Source organism: Eumetopias jubatus, unplaced genomic scaffold, assembly GCF_037043125.1.
Source record: "Eumetopias jubatus isolate StellerSeaLion01/CBP00866 unplaced genomic scaffold, mEumJub1_p1.0 scaffold_9, whole genome shotgun sequence".
NCBI classification, from domain to species: domain Eukaryota; kingdom Metazoa; phylum Chordata; class Mammalia; order Carnivora; family Otariidae; genus Eumetopias; species Eumetopias jubatus.
The window spans coordinates 66102782-66120654 of record NW_028274815.1 but is presented as its reverse complement, the minus strand read 5'-3'; the positions used below and the strand labels follow the sequence as shown (position 1 = coordinate 66120654).

The following is a 17873-nucleotide window of genomic DNA, read 5'->3' as shown; positions in this document are numbered from 1 at the left end:
AATTAATCCTTTGGGAAATGTATCATTGCTCCATCTGTGGACACTTGCAATCTTTTCTAGGACTTAGAAGCTTGTAGTTAATTGCAAAGGAGCAAAACAAGTGGAACTTTTACACAAGAATTTAAAAGGAGAAATCTGTAAAACATGTCTTATTTGTCCAAGTCAAACACCAAAAGGAGACTTAGGCCAGACACAGTGATGACCACCATGTCACATCAGGGCTTTTTCAGCAGGCCTGACGCCTCAGGAACCTTGGAGTTTGGTTATTTTTTTTTTTAAATCACAGTTAATGATGTGATTTTTTTAAATCACTATCAAAAAAAAGTAATAAGAAGAAAAAGTTTCACATGCTAAGACTAGTGGCTCTAAAATTTTCACTTTCTGAGGAAAAAGGTTTCAAATAGAAGTAGTGGTAACTGTGACAAATGTAGATTATGTAAATGTGAGGGCACCAAATTTATGAAGATAGCAAGTTACAGAGAAACCTCTTTCAATGAAAATTTTTGTTTAAAAGCTATTATTTTAAATACACCACAGAGCTTGATACCATGTGTATTTTCTACATTTAAAAACTTATGAGACTCCACTGCATTTTCTTGAATTTAGGGTGGTGTCCATCTTCCTAATGATGAATCATACAAAATCAAAGTAATTCATCTGGAAACTGGAGACACCAGGGCTATTTATGAGCAAACTTTCAACAGACTGAGACTCTAAGTATAAGGAAATAAATCAGTCTAATAGGGCAAATCGTTTCTTCTTTACATTGAAAAAGTAAAAAAAGAATGAACTGAAAAAAACCTATTTTTGCTTGCTTTAGGGAGAGAGAATCTATCATTCTACTGGCTGTTATGGCTAAAGGGCAAAAAGTAATAGAGTCAGAAGGAAATCATTATCTTTAAAAAAAACAAAAACAAAAACAAAACCACTCTGTATATACAAAAACTGTGGGGGAGTAAGAGTGGTAAATGCTTAAGGAACTACCTATAGAAAGGGAATACTAAGTCATTTTTGTAAAGAGTCAAGAGTGTTAAGATTTTTGTTAGCTTTTGTCAATGAGACATTTTAAGCAAGCACCCTGTTTCTATAATACCCTTATTCAGTGGAAACAAACAGATGGAATCTGTACTACTCAGACACAATGACACTAAGATTTAATTTTAATTAAAGGGGGTCAATTTTTTATTTGAATTAATTTTAAAGGGGGTCAAAAGGTAAAAAGAAAAAGTTTATTGACTTTAGAGGTACCCCAGGACAGGAAACAAAAAAGAAACAAGAAAAGGTTTAACTAAAGTCTCCCAAGCAACAGGACCACCAGGTTTATCAAGGAAGACTCTTTGTGTATATTATCAGAACGTGCAACTGAATTACCAAATGCTTCATACCATCACCATTGCACAGGGAGAAAAAGATATAGCCTGCCTTACTCTTTTGCTTCAACAGATTTTGAGACCTAAATGCAAAGTTCATTCTATGTGTTAATATGTTGAAGTACCTGTTCCTTATTCGGAGCCCTGAATGAATCACCATGTGTGGAAGTCACCAAGCAGCTTTCCTTGAGCTCTGGGTTTGCCAAAAAACACTACTCGAGAAAACCATTCAAATAAATTTTCTTTTCAAAAGTACTGCTAATCCATAAGTAGTAAAGTAGTAAAATATAATTCTAATGCAAGTCTTTTTTCAATATTAAGAATAAAGAATTTTTTAAAAAAATAAGAAAATTTCATAAAAATAAAGTGTTTCAGGAAGTAAATCTGCCTCATTATGTGCCACATCTGTTAATCAAAGGTCACATATATAAAAGCCACTCAAGGCAAAAATTTATCAAGTTCAATTTTTCTCATTTATGCTAGTTTCATCATGAATAAAATACCTGCTTTAAAAAAAACCCCTGAGCATCTAAGGTAATTTTCCAAAGAAATTAAAAATTGAGATTTAACAGAAAAATGAAATTCTTCATCTTAGAGAAGTAATTTATTCATAAAATTTCATCTTTTTTTCAAGTATCTGTGCAAAACAGATTTAAAAGGTGTTTATAATATTTAATCAGGCCTTCTCTAACATTTTCATGCTCCTCTAGCTTTTGCCAAGTATTTCCACACATAACTGTGTACACATAGGACTGTATATAGAGGATAGTAAAATCTGAAAGAACAAAGAAGTTTGGACTATAGACATGTGGAGACTTTAAGCTAAAACCTGTAAAAACTGGAACATAACAAATCATTTATTATCTTTTGATATTAAATTCTGGGTATATCAAAAATGAAAAGCAAATAAACTTACCTTCAGAGAATCAACTAAATCATCAACTAAAAAGAGGCGTCTGAGTTCTTTTATAGTGCAGTTCACATGACCAAGGGCAGAGTTACTGTATTTCTGAACCAACTCCTCAGATATAGCGACTTCAGATTCCAAGTATGCCCTGGAAAACAAAACACAACCTAACGGTCACTGATCAGAGTGATTCTCCCCGGATGTCTGTCAATCAGCAAGCATGTACCTGTAAAAGAAGACATTAATAAAATATTTTACTATAAAAACCTACTGTTTCCAAATTAAGCAGAATGTAAAAATTCACCAATCAATGCATATTTCATTGACATGCACAGGGTCAGCTGATGAGCACAGAAAAAATCATTTGCTTTGAAGTTAGACTGAGCTGGGCTTGAATCGTAAGCTCCGCCGCTTACTTGTCTGTTAACTTTGCAAAGTTACTATCATGAGGATTCAAGGAGTAGAGTGCTCACTACAAGTGGGCACAAAGAAGCACTCGATAAATGGAAGTTATTATTATGGATTTGGTTTTTTCTCTTCATGCTGACATTATGCTGTCTCATTAGATTTTCCTAACAAAGATCCTATTCATTCCCAAATCCTACACTCTCTCAGCCTAACTTTTAGGGGAAACTGCCCAATATGTAGGGGCCCAGATTGGGAAATGGCTGCCAAAAGTATGGTGCTAATGCTAGTAACACGTAATAGTTACTGTCCACGTAGCTGCCCTCATCTACACTAAGACAGCTGGAACCGTTCTAAGAAAACAACTGTAATGAAGAAGAAAAGTCACGTGCAGGAACGCAAGGAATATTTCATTAGTTACTGTTTCAAAGAAGCCATTTTATCTTGATAGACTAGAACCAACTCAGAAATACTAAGCATTCTTTTCTATCGTTGGAAGTAGCTCCTTATAACCCAGCCTCTCTCCATCACTCTCCGATGTTGGTGGACACTAGTTACTCATACTGGAAAGAATAGTCCTCTCATAACTCCCTGTCCCATAGTTTACTTCTGTAGTATGTCCCAAATATGTCTCTTCATTTTTATTCACTATGCTATCTCTCTAGTTTAAGTGTTCATTATTTAAAAACTGGAACATTCTTTCTCCAAACCAATCGCTAATCTGTCTGCATCCTAATCCATTCCTTCAGCCAATGCCAGATTAGTTTTATTTAAATTTTCCTAGATAGTGCTATTTAGATTGAACTCAGGTAGGAGTAGAAGACCTGCTACTATCTAGCTGTGTAACCTTGCAAAGTCATTTGACTTCTCAGGGTCATGGTTCCCACTCTATAAAATTAGAGAAACAGACCTTCTTAAATCTCTTCAGGCTCAATCATTCTGTAATTCTATGGTTCCAACTTTTCAACCAGAGCCCTCCTCAATCTTTCCAAACCGATTTCTCACTACTCACTATGCAGCCAAATATGAGCCATTCATCAAACATTTTTTAATCTTACTGCCTTTGTCCATCGTGCTGTTTTCCCAATCCACAATGCTCTCCTCTCACCCCTAGTCATAGCATACCCACTCAGTTAGCCCATCTCAAATCCCACCCATACGGGAAGCCTCTTTGGCTCTTTCTTCCCTAAGACCCTATTATGCAATTCTAATAATGCTTTCTTTTGTGGTATTATTATAGCATTGACCATAGCCAGCCTTGGAATATGGACACGTGTATACTTGTATATTTTTCCTACAAAAGTATAAACTGTTAAAGACCAGGAACATATCTTTACTATGATGGCACAGCACTCAATTATTATTGATTAACCAGCACAGATCAAGTTGTTCTCATCAAGTGAAAAATGATCAAAGAGTCACATCTACCCTTAAATCAGCAATAATTTATTTGTACAGCTCTGAGAAACACAGAGCAGAAGCCGGTGTAATTTTCAGTTGGCATTCTGCTTCTTCGTACGGCTTTCGCCCGTGAAGACAAGGCGCCCGGCCAGCCGGCACCGAAGCGACGCTCTCCGTCCGGGGGCCCCATGCGTATTTACGCCCATTCAGCTGGCACGCGCACCACACTAACGCAATGCCCGCAGAGCGCCGCTGGCCCAGGGCCCGCGGGTGGTCGGTACACGCCGTACAGCCCCGCCCTCGGTAGCGCAGAAACTGCCCAATAGGGTCAAACCGGCATGTTGGCTGAATGTCTAATGGCTCTAGAAATAAGGAATAAGAAAAATCTCTAGATTTCTCCCCCAAAAGTCTTCTTTAAAATGATTAAAAAAAAAAAAAGTCTAAAATTTATAGTGTAGTTAATTTAGAAGTTTTGGCTTGACAATATTTTTATATATTTCAATATATCTAATTCAAAATCATATTCCTCTATAGGAGGATATAGCTCTGCCATTTTGCAGCTGCAATTTCAAGTTACTGAAACTCAAGTATGTTTCCCTCTCTGTGGAACGAGCTAATACCATCTGTCTCACTGAGCGGTTATGAAAATTACGTCTGTACATAAAGGCCAAGGATATAAGAGCCATTCATAAATGTTGGTCTCTCTCCCAAACTGATGTAGCATCATTACTTCACCAATATGAAGAGAGAGAACAAAATAAATAACCAATCTTTACAATAAGCAAAATAGATCTTTTCTTATAAAGTCTGAAAATGTTTACATTTACCCATTATCAACTAGATAATGTTCTCGGTAGTTACATACTCATTCATGCCCACATAGATACTTGCCTTGCCAAAATAGTTTTAAAATATTCAAAATCTATTTGAGAGGAAAAAAATGATGTCTATACACAAAACAACCAGAGAACATTTCAAAGCCATACTTAGTGCAATAGGAAATGAACCCTCAGATCATTTGGAGCCAGTGTTAGGGAAACCTTCTTCAAAAAGTTATATCTTGAAATCAAACACAGAACCAAATAAAAAGTCTAATAGATTAGGTCATCTGAGAAGCTAAAAAGGCAGCACAAATGGGCACAAACAACACCCTACAAGGGGTGAATGAGACAAGATAAAGATATTTGGACTTGATCCTGTAGTGAACAGAAAGCCCATATGCCTAAGAATATAATAAAATTAGTATCGGAGGAAAATCTGACAACATCTATAAAAGCCGAAGTAAACCAAGGTAACCAGAACCCAATTTGGTAACAAGTGAAGTCCAGCCAGCGTAGACAAACTTTTTCTGTAAAGGGTGAGGAGGAAGTATTTTAGGCTGTGAAGACCATGTAGTCTCTGTCACAACTACTTAACTCTGCTATTACAGCATGATGAAAACAGCTAAATGAGTATGCCTGTGTTCTAATAAAACTTTATTTACAAAAGCAGGCAGCAGACTGGATTTGGTCCCTGACTATAGTTTCATGAACTTGTGGTCTACACTGAGGAAGCAGGAGAAAACAACACAACTTATCTTCTTTACATGAGTTGGGAAAAAAGGTAACATCAAAACTGGGAGCCTGAAATGAGGATAGTAGTGGTGTTACTGATAGAAATTGACAAGTTTGAGAAAAAATGTTCACTTACAGACATGATAAGTTAGTGGTTGTCAGGGAGTGGGTGGGAAATAACTACCAATGGGTAGAAAATGTCTTTTTGGTGTGATGAGAATACCTGGAGTTAGATGGTGATGACTGTACAATTCTGAGAACATACTAAAAACCACTGAATTTTATAATACATGCATTATATCTCCATTTTTTTAAAACTGGGAGAAAATACATGCTGAGTCTGAAGTTAGGGCAGAAGACCCAAACTGAGGTATGTCCCATTACCAATTAGATATGTGATGTGACAGTGTACTCATAAAAGTTAAGGGCAGAAGATGATTGTTTCGAGATAAGGAGTGGCCATACAGACGCTCATCAAAGGATAACAAGACAATACAAAAGTATGCGTCAGGGAACAAGAGGAAACGAGACAGAGAAGGAAGGGCAAGAGAACACACGGGCATGACAAGTTGGCATTCTAGGAAAACATGCACATACTAGTGGTAAGAAAGGTATTTCAAATATCAGTATAAAAAGCAAGCAATAAAGAAAACAGAACTTTCACCAATCCTAACCATGTTAAAAAGATATAGTTCCCATTAAAGTGAAATTAGATAACCAATACCTAGTTTCCACAAATATTACTAACACATAGTCGAGTTAGGCTAACGACACACAAACGCAGTATTTTTCCATCATGAGCCCATGAAATGACCTTTAATCTAAAAAATCTCAAAAGCGGATGCTTTTGGTATAGCTTTTTAGCAAAAATCTGCAATTATCTTTAAGCAGTAAAAAAATGCATGCCTGTAACTCTATAGAATGAAGTCTTAATACTAATCCTGTTTATGGCATTGCCAGTGTGTGCCTTGTTTTCCAGACATCTCACCTGAATGGGTGGCCTTCATCTGATTTCTGGATAGCTTGGATCACACCCTTATATATCCTAAAGCTGATAGTCACAGAGAGCAGGGCCAAGACAATGTAGGCCGTTACACTCACAATGCTGAATACTGTCAGTGAGAGCAGCAGGAATAAGCTGGCACCAAACACTACTCCCGTCTTCTTCATGTCTCTCCAGTAGAGGAGGTCAGCCACTAAAAATGAGAAAAGGAGAAATCTGAAATTAGAACATTATTTTATCCATTTGGATTTGGCACATTTATATTTGCTCCACCTACAAAAAAAAAAATGTCTCTAAGGTAAAACCAAAACCTAAAGTGTTACAGAAAGATTAACTTCGTAAGCTGCATTTTAAACCCATTCTAAACTGTAAATTAGAATCAGACCTGCATCTATTTACCATAAATTTCCCCTCATGAAAATCTGTTTCCTTCATGTCCAAATCAGTCTGGCTATACAAGATTGTTCAATCTCTCAAGCCCAGTATAGCAGACTTCTAATCCAAAACAATTTTCTTAAAAATCATCTTGAGGGCTTTCAACTTCGTTCATTGCATGATATAAATACAAATAATATAAAAAAATCTCAACACACACTCACCGAAATGATACTTCAAAAATGTAAAAACATATTTATTCGCAGAAAAACCACTGATTCAAAAAAATGTTAAGCAATAAAACTATGAAAAACTACACATAGGAGTTCTACAGCTCTGCTTTTAAGAGATCTCTCTTCGAGAAACATAATGAAACTATAATCTAACCTGGCTATCATTAAAACAAAAATTTCCTACAAAGCCAAAGACAAAGGGAAACAGCCTTTAGATTACCTGAAAAGCTACTTCTCTTTGAGAGTAGATAAATACAATGCTATAAAAATGTAGGTGTCAAAGAAAACGAGAAAAACTAAATTTGTTACACTGTTTATATAATGTTTATTAATAGTAAGGAATCAGACAAAGCCAAACTTAGCAAGTTTGCTCTTGGCCTATGGTCACAGAGACCCTGTGGCGATCAAATATCCATAGGCCTGCGGTCTTAAGGTCGAGCTATGTACAACACACTAAGAATTCTACAGTGTGCCAAAGGGTTCTTGAATTCACAGGCTAAACATAATTTGTCTCTCTCTGGATTGTGAACAACTGGGGAACTGGGGGAGGTTAGTGTCCTTATAGTAACATAAGTATGGGCATATTCTTGAGTACAATCTTAAATACCCGTTAAATTTTTAAGATAAGAAAGGTAACAAAGAAAAACCACATTTCCAGGGGCTGCTCTGGTCTTGAGGTTCTCTAAGGTATGTAACTTTCCTTTACTGTTAGGGGTACTTCTGCGGGGAAAACTATGTATGTGAAATGTAAAATGTTAAGAGTGTCTGACACATAACAGGGGCTCAACATTTATTTAGTATACACTTATTCTATTCTATGATTTGATTTAAATACTATTTTTTTTAAGATTTTATTTATTTATTTGACAGAGTAAGAGAGCACAAGCAGGGGGACCAGTAGAAGGAGAGGGAGAGGGAGAGGGAGAAGCAGGCTCCCCGCCAAGCAGGGAGCCCAACACGGGGCTCGATCCTAGGACCCTGGGATCATGACCTGAGCCGAAGGCAGACGCTTAACCATCTGAGCCACCCAGGTGCCCCAAATGCTATTAATTTAACATTTTATGATTTACGGTTTTGTGTTCAACCTCTAATTTCAATTCTTTATTCACATTTTCCCCTATCTCAAGTTCGTTCCAACCCTGCCTAAAACATCTACCTTAGTTTTCTTCTATTCAACTAGTTTCTACTATTGTACCAATATAGCACAACTGAGAAATAACCAGAACTTGAAGTAGTGCATCTATGCTATTAAAATGACATCATGAATAATGTCATATTGAATAAAGAGACAGCAAGTGATGCTAACAGTTTTGTGACATTTAGCAAACATTTATTGAGCTGATACCATTCAAGAAACTCAACCTAGTAGAATGAATTAAAAACCTGAAAATGGGGATGTGCACTTTTCTTTAAGGCCCTGTCCAACTCTAACACACTACAATTCTAGGAAGACAGTGACATGTAAAAACAATGACAAAAAAATTATAAATAACTGTTGCACCATCATGAGAATTCAGAAAAAGAAAAAGACTGGAGGAAAACTTAAAGACTGTGAAAAACACAGAAGTTGAGCTGGGTCCTAAAGAATGGGTAGATCTAGAAAACGTAAAGATGCAGGTCTCATTATAAGTCTCTGCTAGCAATGGTTCTCCTAATTAATGAAGTTTTGATTGTTTTTTTTTAAATTTTTTAAGATTTATTTATTTGAGAGAGAGAATGAGATAGAGAGAGAGAGCATGAGAGGGGGGAGGGTCCGAGGGAGAAGCAGACTCCCTGCCGAGCAGGGAGCCCGATGCGGGACTCGATCCCAGGACTCCAGGATCATGACCTGAGCCGAAGGCAGTCGCCCAACCAACTGAGCCACTCAGGCGCCCTTGATTGTTTTTTTAAACAGGGTACCTGAGAGGGTGGGGGATGCAATGATAAAGATTGCTCTTGGTAACATAATTCCTTCCTGTGAGGCTCCCGCCTGCTCCAAACAAAGCACCTAAGAGTCTGGTGTTGGGTCACCTACACTCAACAACTGGCTCCATAACTTACTCGCTATGTGACCTCAAGCAAGTCACTAAATCTCTCTGTACCTCAGTTTCCGTATCTATAGAATGTGTATTGCAAACAGGAATGATCCTATTGAGATACTATGAGGATTGAGAAAATGAATTAACAAAATTTTTCTTTAATAAGATAACAAATATAATGCATTTAATACAGTGCACAGCATATAATAAATTCTTAATAAATGTCAGGGCTGTTATTTGTTGTTGTTATTATGAACACCATCACAGTCACTATCACCATTCTTATCAAGATATTAAATATAAAGAAAAAGAAAAGAAAATTTCAACCTCATGATTAACTTGCAAGTTAATAAATCATATTGCTGTTATAAACATGGTACTTTAGAAGCCACGTGGAAAAGGATTTTCAAACTTATCTAAGATTTCACTAATACAGAACAAAAAGTCGATAACCTAGAAGAATCAGCAAAGTAAAGTACACCTCATATTTTTACATGAACAAATGCTGCCTTTAAAAATGTATGGTTCTCTAAGTGCTCCAAAACATTTATTAACCTTTGAAATCACTACTGGTAATAAATTAAAATAAATGCAGATATTTCTCTATTCCTTACCATCATTAAAAACCATCCAATAAAACCTGATTATAAAAGAAATGACTTCAGACTTGATGACTAACCTAATTACCTAAGAGTTATTGTCTGGACAGTTTCAATGACTAGATAAGAATTATTTATAACTGGTCTATGATTTCTATATAGATATGGTAGAAGAAATTTCCAGTGGCTAGGATTCAAGAGACCCACAACCTAGTACTGGCTCTGCAACTGTAAAACTCTAGATGAGGCTCCCAACTTCTCTGGACCTCAGTTTTATCATCAGTAATCAGGGCATTAGATAAATGATTTTTCCTTCCCCTTCAGAAACTAACACACAGTCAGTACAAAGATACACAATCAGTCCTGCATTCAAATTCCCAATCAGTGGATCTGTATTAATGAGATTTTATTGCTGTATTATCTGTGCCAAATACAAATTTTAAAATATCTTCCTTTTTAGTTCTAGATTTTTTTAAGGGGAGAAGGGCTTAAATCATACCAGTCTTTTGAAATGAACCTTACTAAAAAACGCTTTCTTTTTTTAAGTGTCAAACATTATCAAAACTTTAGGAAAACAAAAATTCATATTCCTACAGTTTTTCAAGCAATTATAAATTATATCATTATGGTCACAGTATGACAGAAGCTTAAAAAGAAAAGAAAAAAAAGACTGAGAAGCTACACACCTTTTAATCCTGACAGATGTTTCAGAAATCTTTTCCAGTTTGCTGATCTACATTCTCCACACCTCCCTTTATTTCCTGAGTCAGTATTTACCAGGTACTCACATTGTGCCAAATACTGTTTATAGACTATATAACATTATCTCTTTCAATTATTAAAACCCTAAGAGGCCAGCTTTCAGACAAGAAAGTGAGAACCAGCTCTTACATGACTGGACTCAGATCACTTAATTACTAAGTGATAGAGCATGGATTTCAACACAGGCTTCCTATTGATAAAACTCATATGCCCCATGTATGATGCCAAACTGAAGGTTCAGCACATTAATGTTCTTCAAAATGTCACACATTTGCATGCATAATGAATAGGCAGAGTGTTGGCAGGTAATCACCATATGTGAGATGAATCACAAAGGCCAAGAGAGTCAAGGTAAAACTAACAAGATAGGTTAATTAATGAGACACAAATTTTAATGTGAATACTTAACCTACAGTTAAATCCAAAAAGGAGGAAAGAGCTCTATTCCAATATACCTGAGGCTATTTTCCCACAGTTGAAAACTATAATCAAGTTGTGAAAATAACATCTTTTAAAAGCTATGTGAATCTAATTAAGTAAAATTAGAAAGTATATCCATGCAAAAGAACACTATGTAGCCAGTAAGGACAGTGATGCAGATCTCTATTACCAAAGAAACATGTCCGTATTGATAAATAAAAACAAAATGTTACAAAAAGATTCATATAGTCAGATTTTAAAAACTTAGGATAACAATGAAGTCTGAAAGGATATCTAGTAAACACAGTTTGTACCTCTGGGTAGTAAGGGTAATAGATGAGTTTAACTTGCTTCTTTATTTCTTTCAATGCCATTTGAAACTGTCTCCCACCCTCCTTCATGGCAAACATGAATTACTATTAAACTTAAAAAAAAATTCACCCTTTCCATTCCTGTTCGATATCGCTAAAGAACCTTATAACACAAGTGTGGTTTCCCAATAGGTTTTCCTATGGGGAGAATATAATGTATGCTAGCTTAATAAATATTTAAATCCAGGTGATAGTTAAATTTTAACAGTATATAACTAAGTTGGTAACTCTGGTGCTTTGGGTTGAACCAACTCAATTTCCCCAAAGTTGACGATACAGGAATATCCATATACAAGGTCCAGTAGTATTCAGTGATCACAGCCTAAAATAAACTTAACTGCACGACGGTACAGTAAACCCTAACCTACTATTTCTTTCTGCCTTTCATATGATTCCTAAGAGTAAGGTCTTTTCAATAAATGGAAGAGCTCTGAAAATCACAAATGTAAGCTATACATATTACATAAACATATGCAAAAGCTATATAAGAATACTCAAAGCAGGTATCTTGAAAGCCTTGTTGAAACAAGCCTTAGGAATGCTCTGGTGGAGCCACAGAGCTTAAAGCACTCAGGAGGAATAAAGGGAAGAGCAGGAGAGATAAGACAACTAGGTAATGTAGGTCATTCACAGGACAAAACGAATATATGCCAGAACAGGAAGGTCTGAGAGGCAATCTGCACTGTTACCAGAGTCACTGTGCAAAATATAGAAGGATTTCAGTATTTTTATGTAAAGAAATTTAAGATTGTTAATGAAGCTGCAAGGATGGAAAAATATTACATTATAAAAATATTAGCAACAGGGTTGCCACCTTAACAGTCTAATATTTCTAGTCTCTCAGATTCATTAAACTGGTTTTAATGAAGAAATTTTGGAAGATTCCAGGATTGTTTATTCTCAATTAGAGGGGAGTAGTCATTAAGTTTTAATAAAATCCTGAGAAATATATTCAAATGCTGTGGCTTCTAATATTCATCAAGAGATTTATACCCATTAATTAATTTAGATATTCAATCCTGCTATCAAAATCAGGCAAAGACATCGCAAGAAAACTACAAACCAATATCCCTTATTAATACAGACACAATAACCCTCAACAAAATACAAGCAAACTGGATCCAGCAACACATAAAAAGCATTAGATACCATGGCCAAGTGGTATTTATCTCAGAAATGCAAAATTGGCTCAACATATGAAAACCAGTCAATATAACACACCATATTAATAGAATTAAGGTGAAAAACTGCATGATCATCACAATAGTCACAGAAAAAGCATCTGACAAAACCCAACACCCTTTCATTATAAAAACTCTCAACAAACTAGTAATAGAAAGAATATCTTCTGGCTGAGAAAGGGTACACAAAAAACCCACAGCTAACATCATGCTTAATGCTGAAAGCTTTTCCCCTAAGGCCAGGAACAAGACAAAGATACCCACCCTCTCCACTAATCAACACTGTCCTGGAGGTAGGAGGTAGAGCAACTAGGCAAAAAAGGAAATAAAAGACATCCTGATCATAAAGGAAGAAATTAAACTATCTCTATTTGCAGATAACATGATCTTGTGTATATAAGATCCAAGGAATCCACAAAACAGCTACTAAAATAAGTCCAGAAAGGTTGCAGGACAGAAGATTAAATTAATATACAAAAAGCCATCTTATTTCTATAAAAGCAATGAACAGTCTGACAATGAATTAAGAAAAAAATTCCACTTAAAATAACATCAAAAAGAATACTTAAAAACAAAGTGAAAAAACCCCCAAGACTTAGAAACTAAAAACCACAAAAATATTGTTGAAAGAAATTAAAGAAATAAATGGAAAAGACATCTTGTGGGGCGCCTGGGTGGCTCAGTTGAGCGTCTGCCTTTGGTTCAGGATGGAGCCCCGCATCAGGCTCTCTGCTCCACGGGAGGCCTGCTTCTCCCTCTCCCACTCCCCCTGCTTGTGTTCCCTCTCTCGCTGTGTCTCTCTCTGTCAAATAAAAAAAATCTTAAAAAAAAAAAAGACTGTGTTTATGGATTAGAAGGATTATTAAGATGGTAATACCCCTCAAACTGATCTACATACAATACAATCTCTACCAAAACCCTAGCTGCCTTTAACAGAAATTGACAAGCCAATTGTAGACTTTGTATGGAAAAACACAAGGTATCCAGAATAGCCAAAACAATCTTGAAAAAGAACCACAAACATGGAGAAATCATACTTACTTTTTCCAAAACTTCCTACAAAGCTACAATAATCAAGGCAGTCTGGTAGTTGCACAGGATGGACGACAGATCAATGGATCAATGGAATAAAATTAACAATACAGAAATAAACACATTCACAGTTGATTTCAACAAGGGTGTCAAGACAATTCAATGGAGGGAAATTTTTCACAAATGGTGCTGGGACAACAGGGTATACAACTGCAAAATAAATGAAGTTGGACTCCTACCTTCCACCATATGTAAAAACTAACTCAAAATGAATCACAGACCTGAAAAACTTAAACTATAGAACTCTTAGAAGAAAAAAATTCAGGTGCACATCTTCATGACTTTAGATCAGGCAGCAGTTTCTTTGATAAGACATCAAAAGCACATTCAGTAAGAGAAAAAAATTAGACCTCATCAAAATTAAAATGAAAAATTTTGTGCTTCAAAAAACACTATCAAAAGATTAAGAAGACAGCCCACAGAATGGGAGAAAATATTCACAAATCAACCATCTGATAGGAGACTTGTATTCATAGTATATTAAAAACTCTTACAACAGTAAAAAGACAAGGCAATTAAAAATGGGAAAAGGGTTTGAATAGACATTTCTCCAAGAATATATACAAATGGCCAATACGCAATGAAAAGATGCTCCACATCATTAGTTACTAGAGAAATGTAAACCAAAACCATAATCAGATACCACTTCAGACCCACTAGAATGGCTAATATTAAAAAGAGGGTCCATAGCAAGTGTTGACAGGAAGTGAAAAGATTGGGACCCTCTTACATTGCTGATGGAAATGTAAAATTCAGTCACTGTGAAAAACAGTATGGCAATTCCCCAAAAAGTTGACAGATCTACCACACAACATAGCAATTCTACTCTTAGGAATTTCCAGCCAGAAGACTAGAAAACCTGTGTTCACACAAAAACTTAAGTTCAGAGCAGCATTATTATATATAACAACCAAAAAAGAGGAAACAACCCCAAATGTTCAAAAATTGATGAATGGATAAACAAAATACAGTATATCCATACAATGAAATATTACTGGTCCATAAAATGGAATGAAGCACTGATATATGGTACAACACGGATAAACCTTGAAAACACGATGCTAAATGAAAGAAGCCAGACACAAAAGGTCAAACATTGTATGATTCTCTCTATATGTGATGTCTAAGAACAGGTGACTCTACAGAGACAGAAAGTAGATTAGTGGTTGTTAGGGGCTGGGAGGAGTAGAGATGAGGAGTGACTGCTAATGGGTATGGAGTTTTGGGGGGTGTGGATAAAAATGTCCTGGAATTAGATAATGATGATGGTTGCATAATTCTATGAATATACTAAAAATCAATGAACTGTACACCTAAAAAAATTTAAAAGTAATCTAAAAAAAATTCTTGTTTTTAACATGTTTCTCTACTAGGCTGTAAACCCCGCAAGAGTCATGTTGCCTTATTATTATCTACCATACCCACAGATAAACTTTCAATAAATATTACTGATAGATTAGAATGGATGCATACTTTATGCAAGTTGTAGGCATGTACTAATTTATTCAAAAAATTTTTCTGTGCTTTGGATTTCACATTAGTTTTATTTAAACTATTTTCAGATATCTACACTTAGTAACAAATAGCAATGCTTTCAGATAACTTATAAAACAGTAAATATCGGTTCACAGCCTTGTCTCTTCTTACTACACCCTGAAGGACTGATGAAAGCCTTTCATCTTTATACTCCCATTACCTGCTTCATTAAGATTTGCTGCATTGTCTAAACAGTGGCCAGATTATTCTTAGGAACAGAAACATTTAAATTTAAAACTATACCATTTTCAAATTAAAATAAAGGACATCTTTAAGAAATATAGGGTCACTAAAATGCTAACTTGGGGTTCTTCTGTAATTACTAGTTCTGTTTATGAATAGACTTTAATGGCCTCTTTATTCTTGAGATAATAAAATTAACACAAACGGCTTGTACAAGAAAAGCTTATTAATGTTTCATGGTTCCTCAACTCTCCTATACTGAAAACTAAAGTGTTAATCATGCAAGGTAACCTACGGTAGCATTAACTTTAGTCTTTTATAAAATATTCATGAAATATCCTTTTAAAGATCTGAGATTATTTTAACACTGCTGTCCTCTCATAACTGTGGGAAATGCTTACGGACTATTGTACTAAAATAATGCTGATCCATTTAAATAAATTCTGGTCATTTAGAAAAAAGTGATTTACTCCCCGCAGTGGTGCCCATTTTTATTTTCAAAATAAAAATCTGAAAATTTTTTATTCTGTGTTTTGTGCAGTGTTCAGAGCAGCATCCTTATCAAACTAAAATTTTAATTTGAAAACAACTCTGTACACTACCATCTTTTCTTCAAAATAAAAACTTCTGGCCCAATATAGAGTAAGAAAAGTTGCCTACACTTGGTAATCATAAAATGTCATCTGTCATAACTAAAAATAGTGCTACCGTGCATGCCTTACATGCAAAAGTCATCCAATTACATTTTGCCTCAAATCAAATTCTTACTGAAGCTCTTCCTTGAATAGCCTCAAGTCAGGTTTCAATTTTAAAATCTTTTGTCTAGGGGGAAAAAGTTGAACTAGTGGGTCCTAAAAATACTGGTAGGTCAGGGAATGGCTGGCAGGACAATAATTACTTCCTAAGCAAAAGCAAATATTAAGTTTTCTTTAGTCAGGCAGTAAGATGGGAAATTAATAAACAAGTATACATTAGAATGATAATAAAATGTTATTTTTCAGGACCATAATCTTTAAATAGGTAATTATGTATTTATTGGGAATCATAATCCTTAAATTCTTCTCAATGGCCAGGAAAGTGACTAGAATTTAGAGCTGATCATTTAACCCTACATAGTAAGCTCTCACCTCTACCCAGTAAGCACTCACCAAGCTAGTTAAGTGACAGGTAGAACGTCCAGAAAAAGATCTGTATAGAATGGGAACTTAACTCTTCCAGCAAAGACAGTTAAGAGGGGCGTGAGTCCTATTTCTTCCTTCAATTTACCAGCAGTATGACCCAGACTAGATCACTTAACCTAGTTTCCCCCTGTATAAAAAATTAGAAAACGGATACCAAACTAAGTAGTTAGTTGAAGCTGAAAAGAAATTTCACACAATGGAAATGCTTGGTGAACTACACACACTAAATAAAGGTAGTATCATAAAAGACAAAGTCAAGCAGGGCAATCAAATATTAAATGCAATGCTTCACTAAGCCCGGATTTCTTGAAATATGAATTCAACTTTCTCTGAAAGCACTGCTAATTTGGTTTCAGTGAGCAAGGTTCAGGTTGATGGATACCTACAACTGCTACAAAGTATCTCAACCAAACAGTTGGCAAAAAATACTGGCGTCTCTCTTGGCCATCTCCTCTTCCTATAACTTGAGTTTCCTGAAAGATCACGCACAATTTTGGGTCTTTGTCTCTTTTATCACTAAATCTTTCCTGTTTTACTTTCAACAACATTACAATGCATTGGCCAATTTCTACCACCACACATCTGAGGAAAAAACATTTTAGGTAAAATCAGCATAAATTCTATAGTTGCCTTTTCTATAATTTAGTAATCCCCTAATCTGAACAAGGAACTGTCCTGAGTACTTTGCATATTGAGGCCTAGAAGTATTATTAAATAAACTATGTAGGGGGCGCCTGGGTGGCTCAGTTGGTTGAGCGACTGCCTTCGGCTCAGGTCATGATCCCGGAGTCCCGGGATCGGGTCCCGCATCGGGCTCCCTGCTCAGCAGGGAGTCTGCTTCTCCCTCTGACCCTCTCCCCTCTCATGCTCTCTATCTCATTCTCTCTCTCAAATAAATAAATAAAATGTTTAAAAAATAAATAAAAAATAAATAAATAAATAAATAAACTATGTAGGGTCACGGGTTGAAATTCTGGTCTGACCACAAAAGCCTCACTTTCTCCATCATACCACATTTTTGTATTTAAAGGAGTGCATCAGTACTCATACAGGCCTCATTTGTTAAGTTAAATTCACCAATTTAATTAGTTCATGTGGCTTTCATACTTCCTTTAATCTCACATTCTATTTCTAGCTTTATTAGAAGGCAAAAAATACAGCAGAAAATAATTCTAATTTCCCACTTCCAATTTCTCTAAACCACAATAATTTTCCTTCCACAGGAAAATTTATATAGCTAATTCCATTTTCTCTAAGGTAAAGCTAAATAAAAGCTTTCAGCA

The 17873-nt window shown here is 35.6% G+C and overlaps 1 protein-coding gene across 4 annotated transcripts in view; it reads right to left on the bottom strand.

Annotated features, from left to right (window-relative positions):
• Positions 1–17873, bottom strand: part of RTN4 (reticulon 4) — a 65475-nt gene that overhangs the window by 6816 nt on the left and 40786 nt on the right. For all 4 annotated transcript variants that reach the window (XM_028103993.2, XM_028103996.2, XM_028103994.2 and 1 more), the window contains 2 exons: positions 6625–6832; positions 2287–2425 (listed from right to left, as the gene is read on the bottom strand). In XM_028103993.2, the coding sequence (XP_027959794.1) occupies positions 2287–2425; positions 6625–6832 (347 nt within the window). The remainder of the gene's footprint in view (positions 1–2286; positions 2426–6624; positions 6833–17873) is intronic.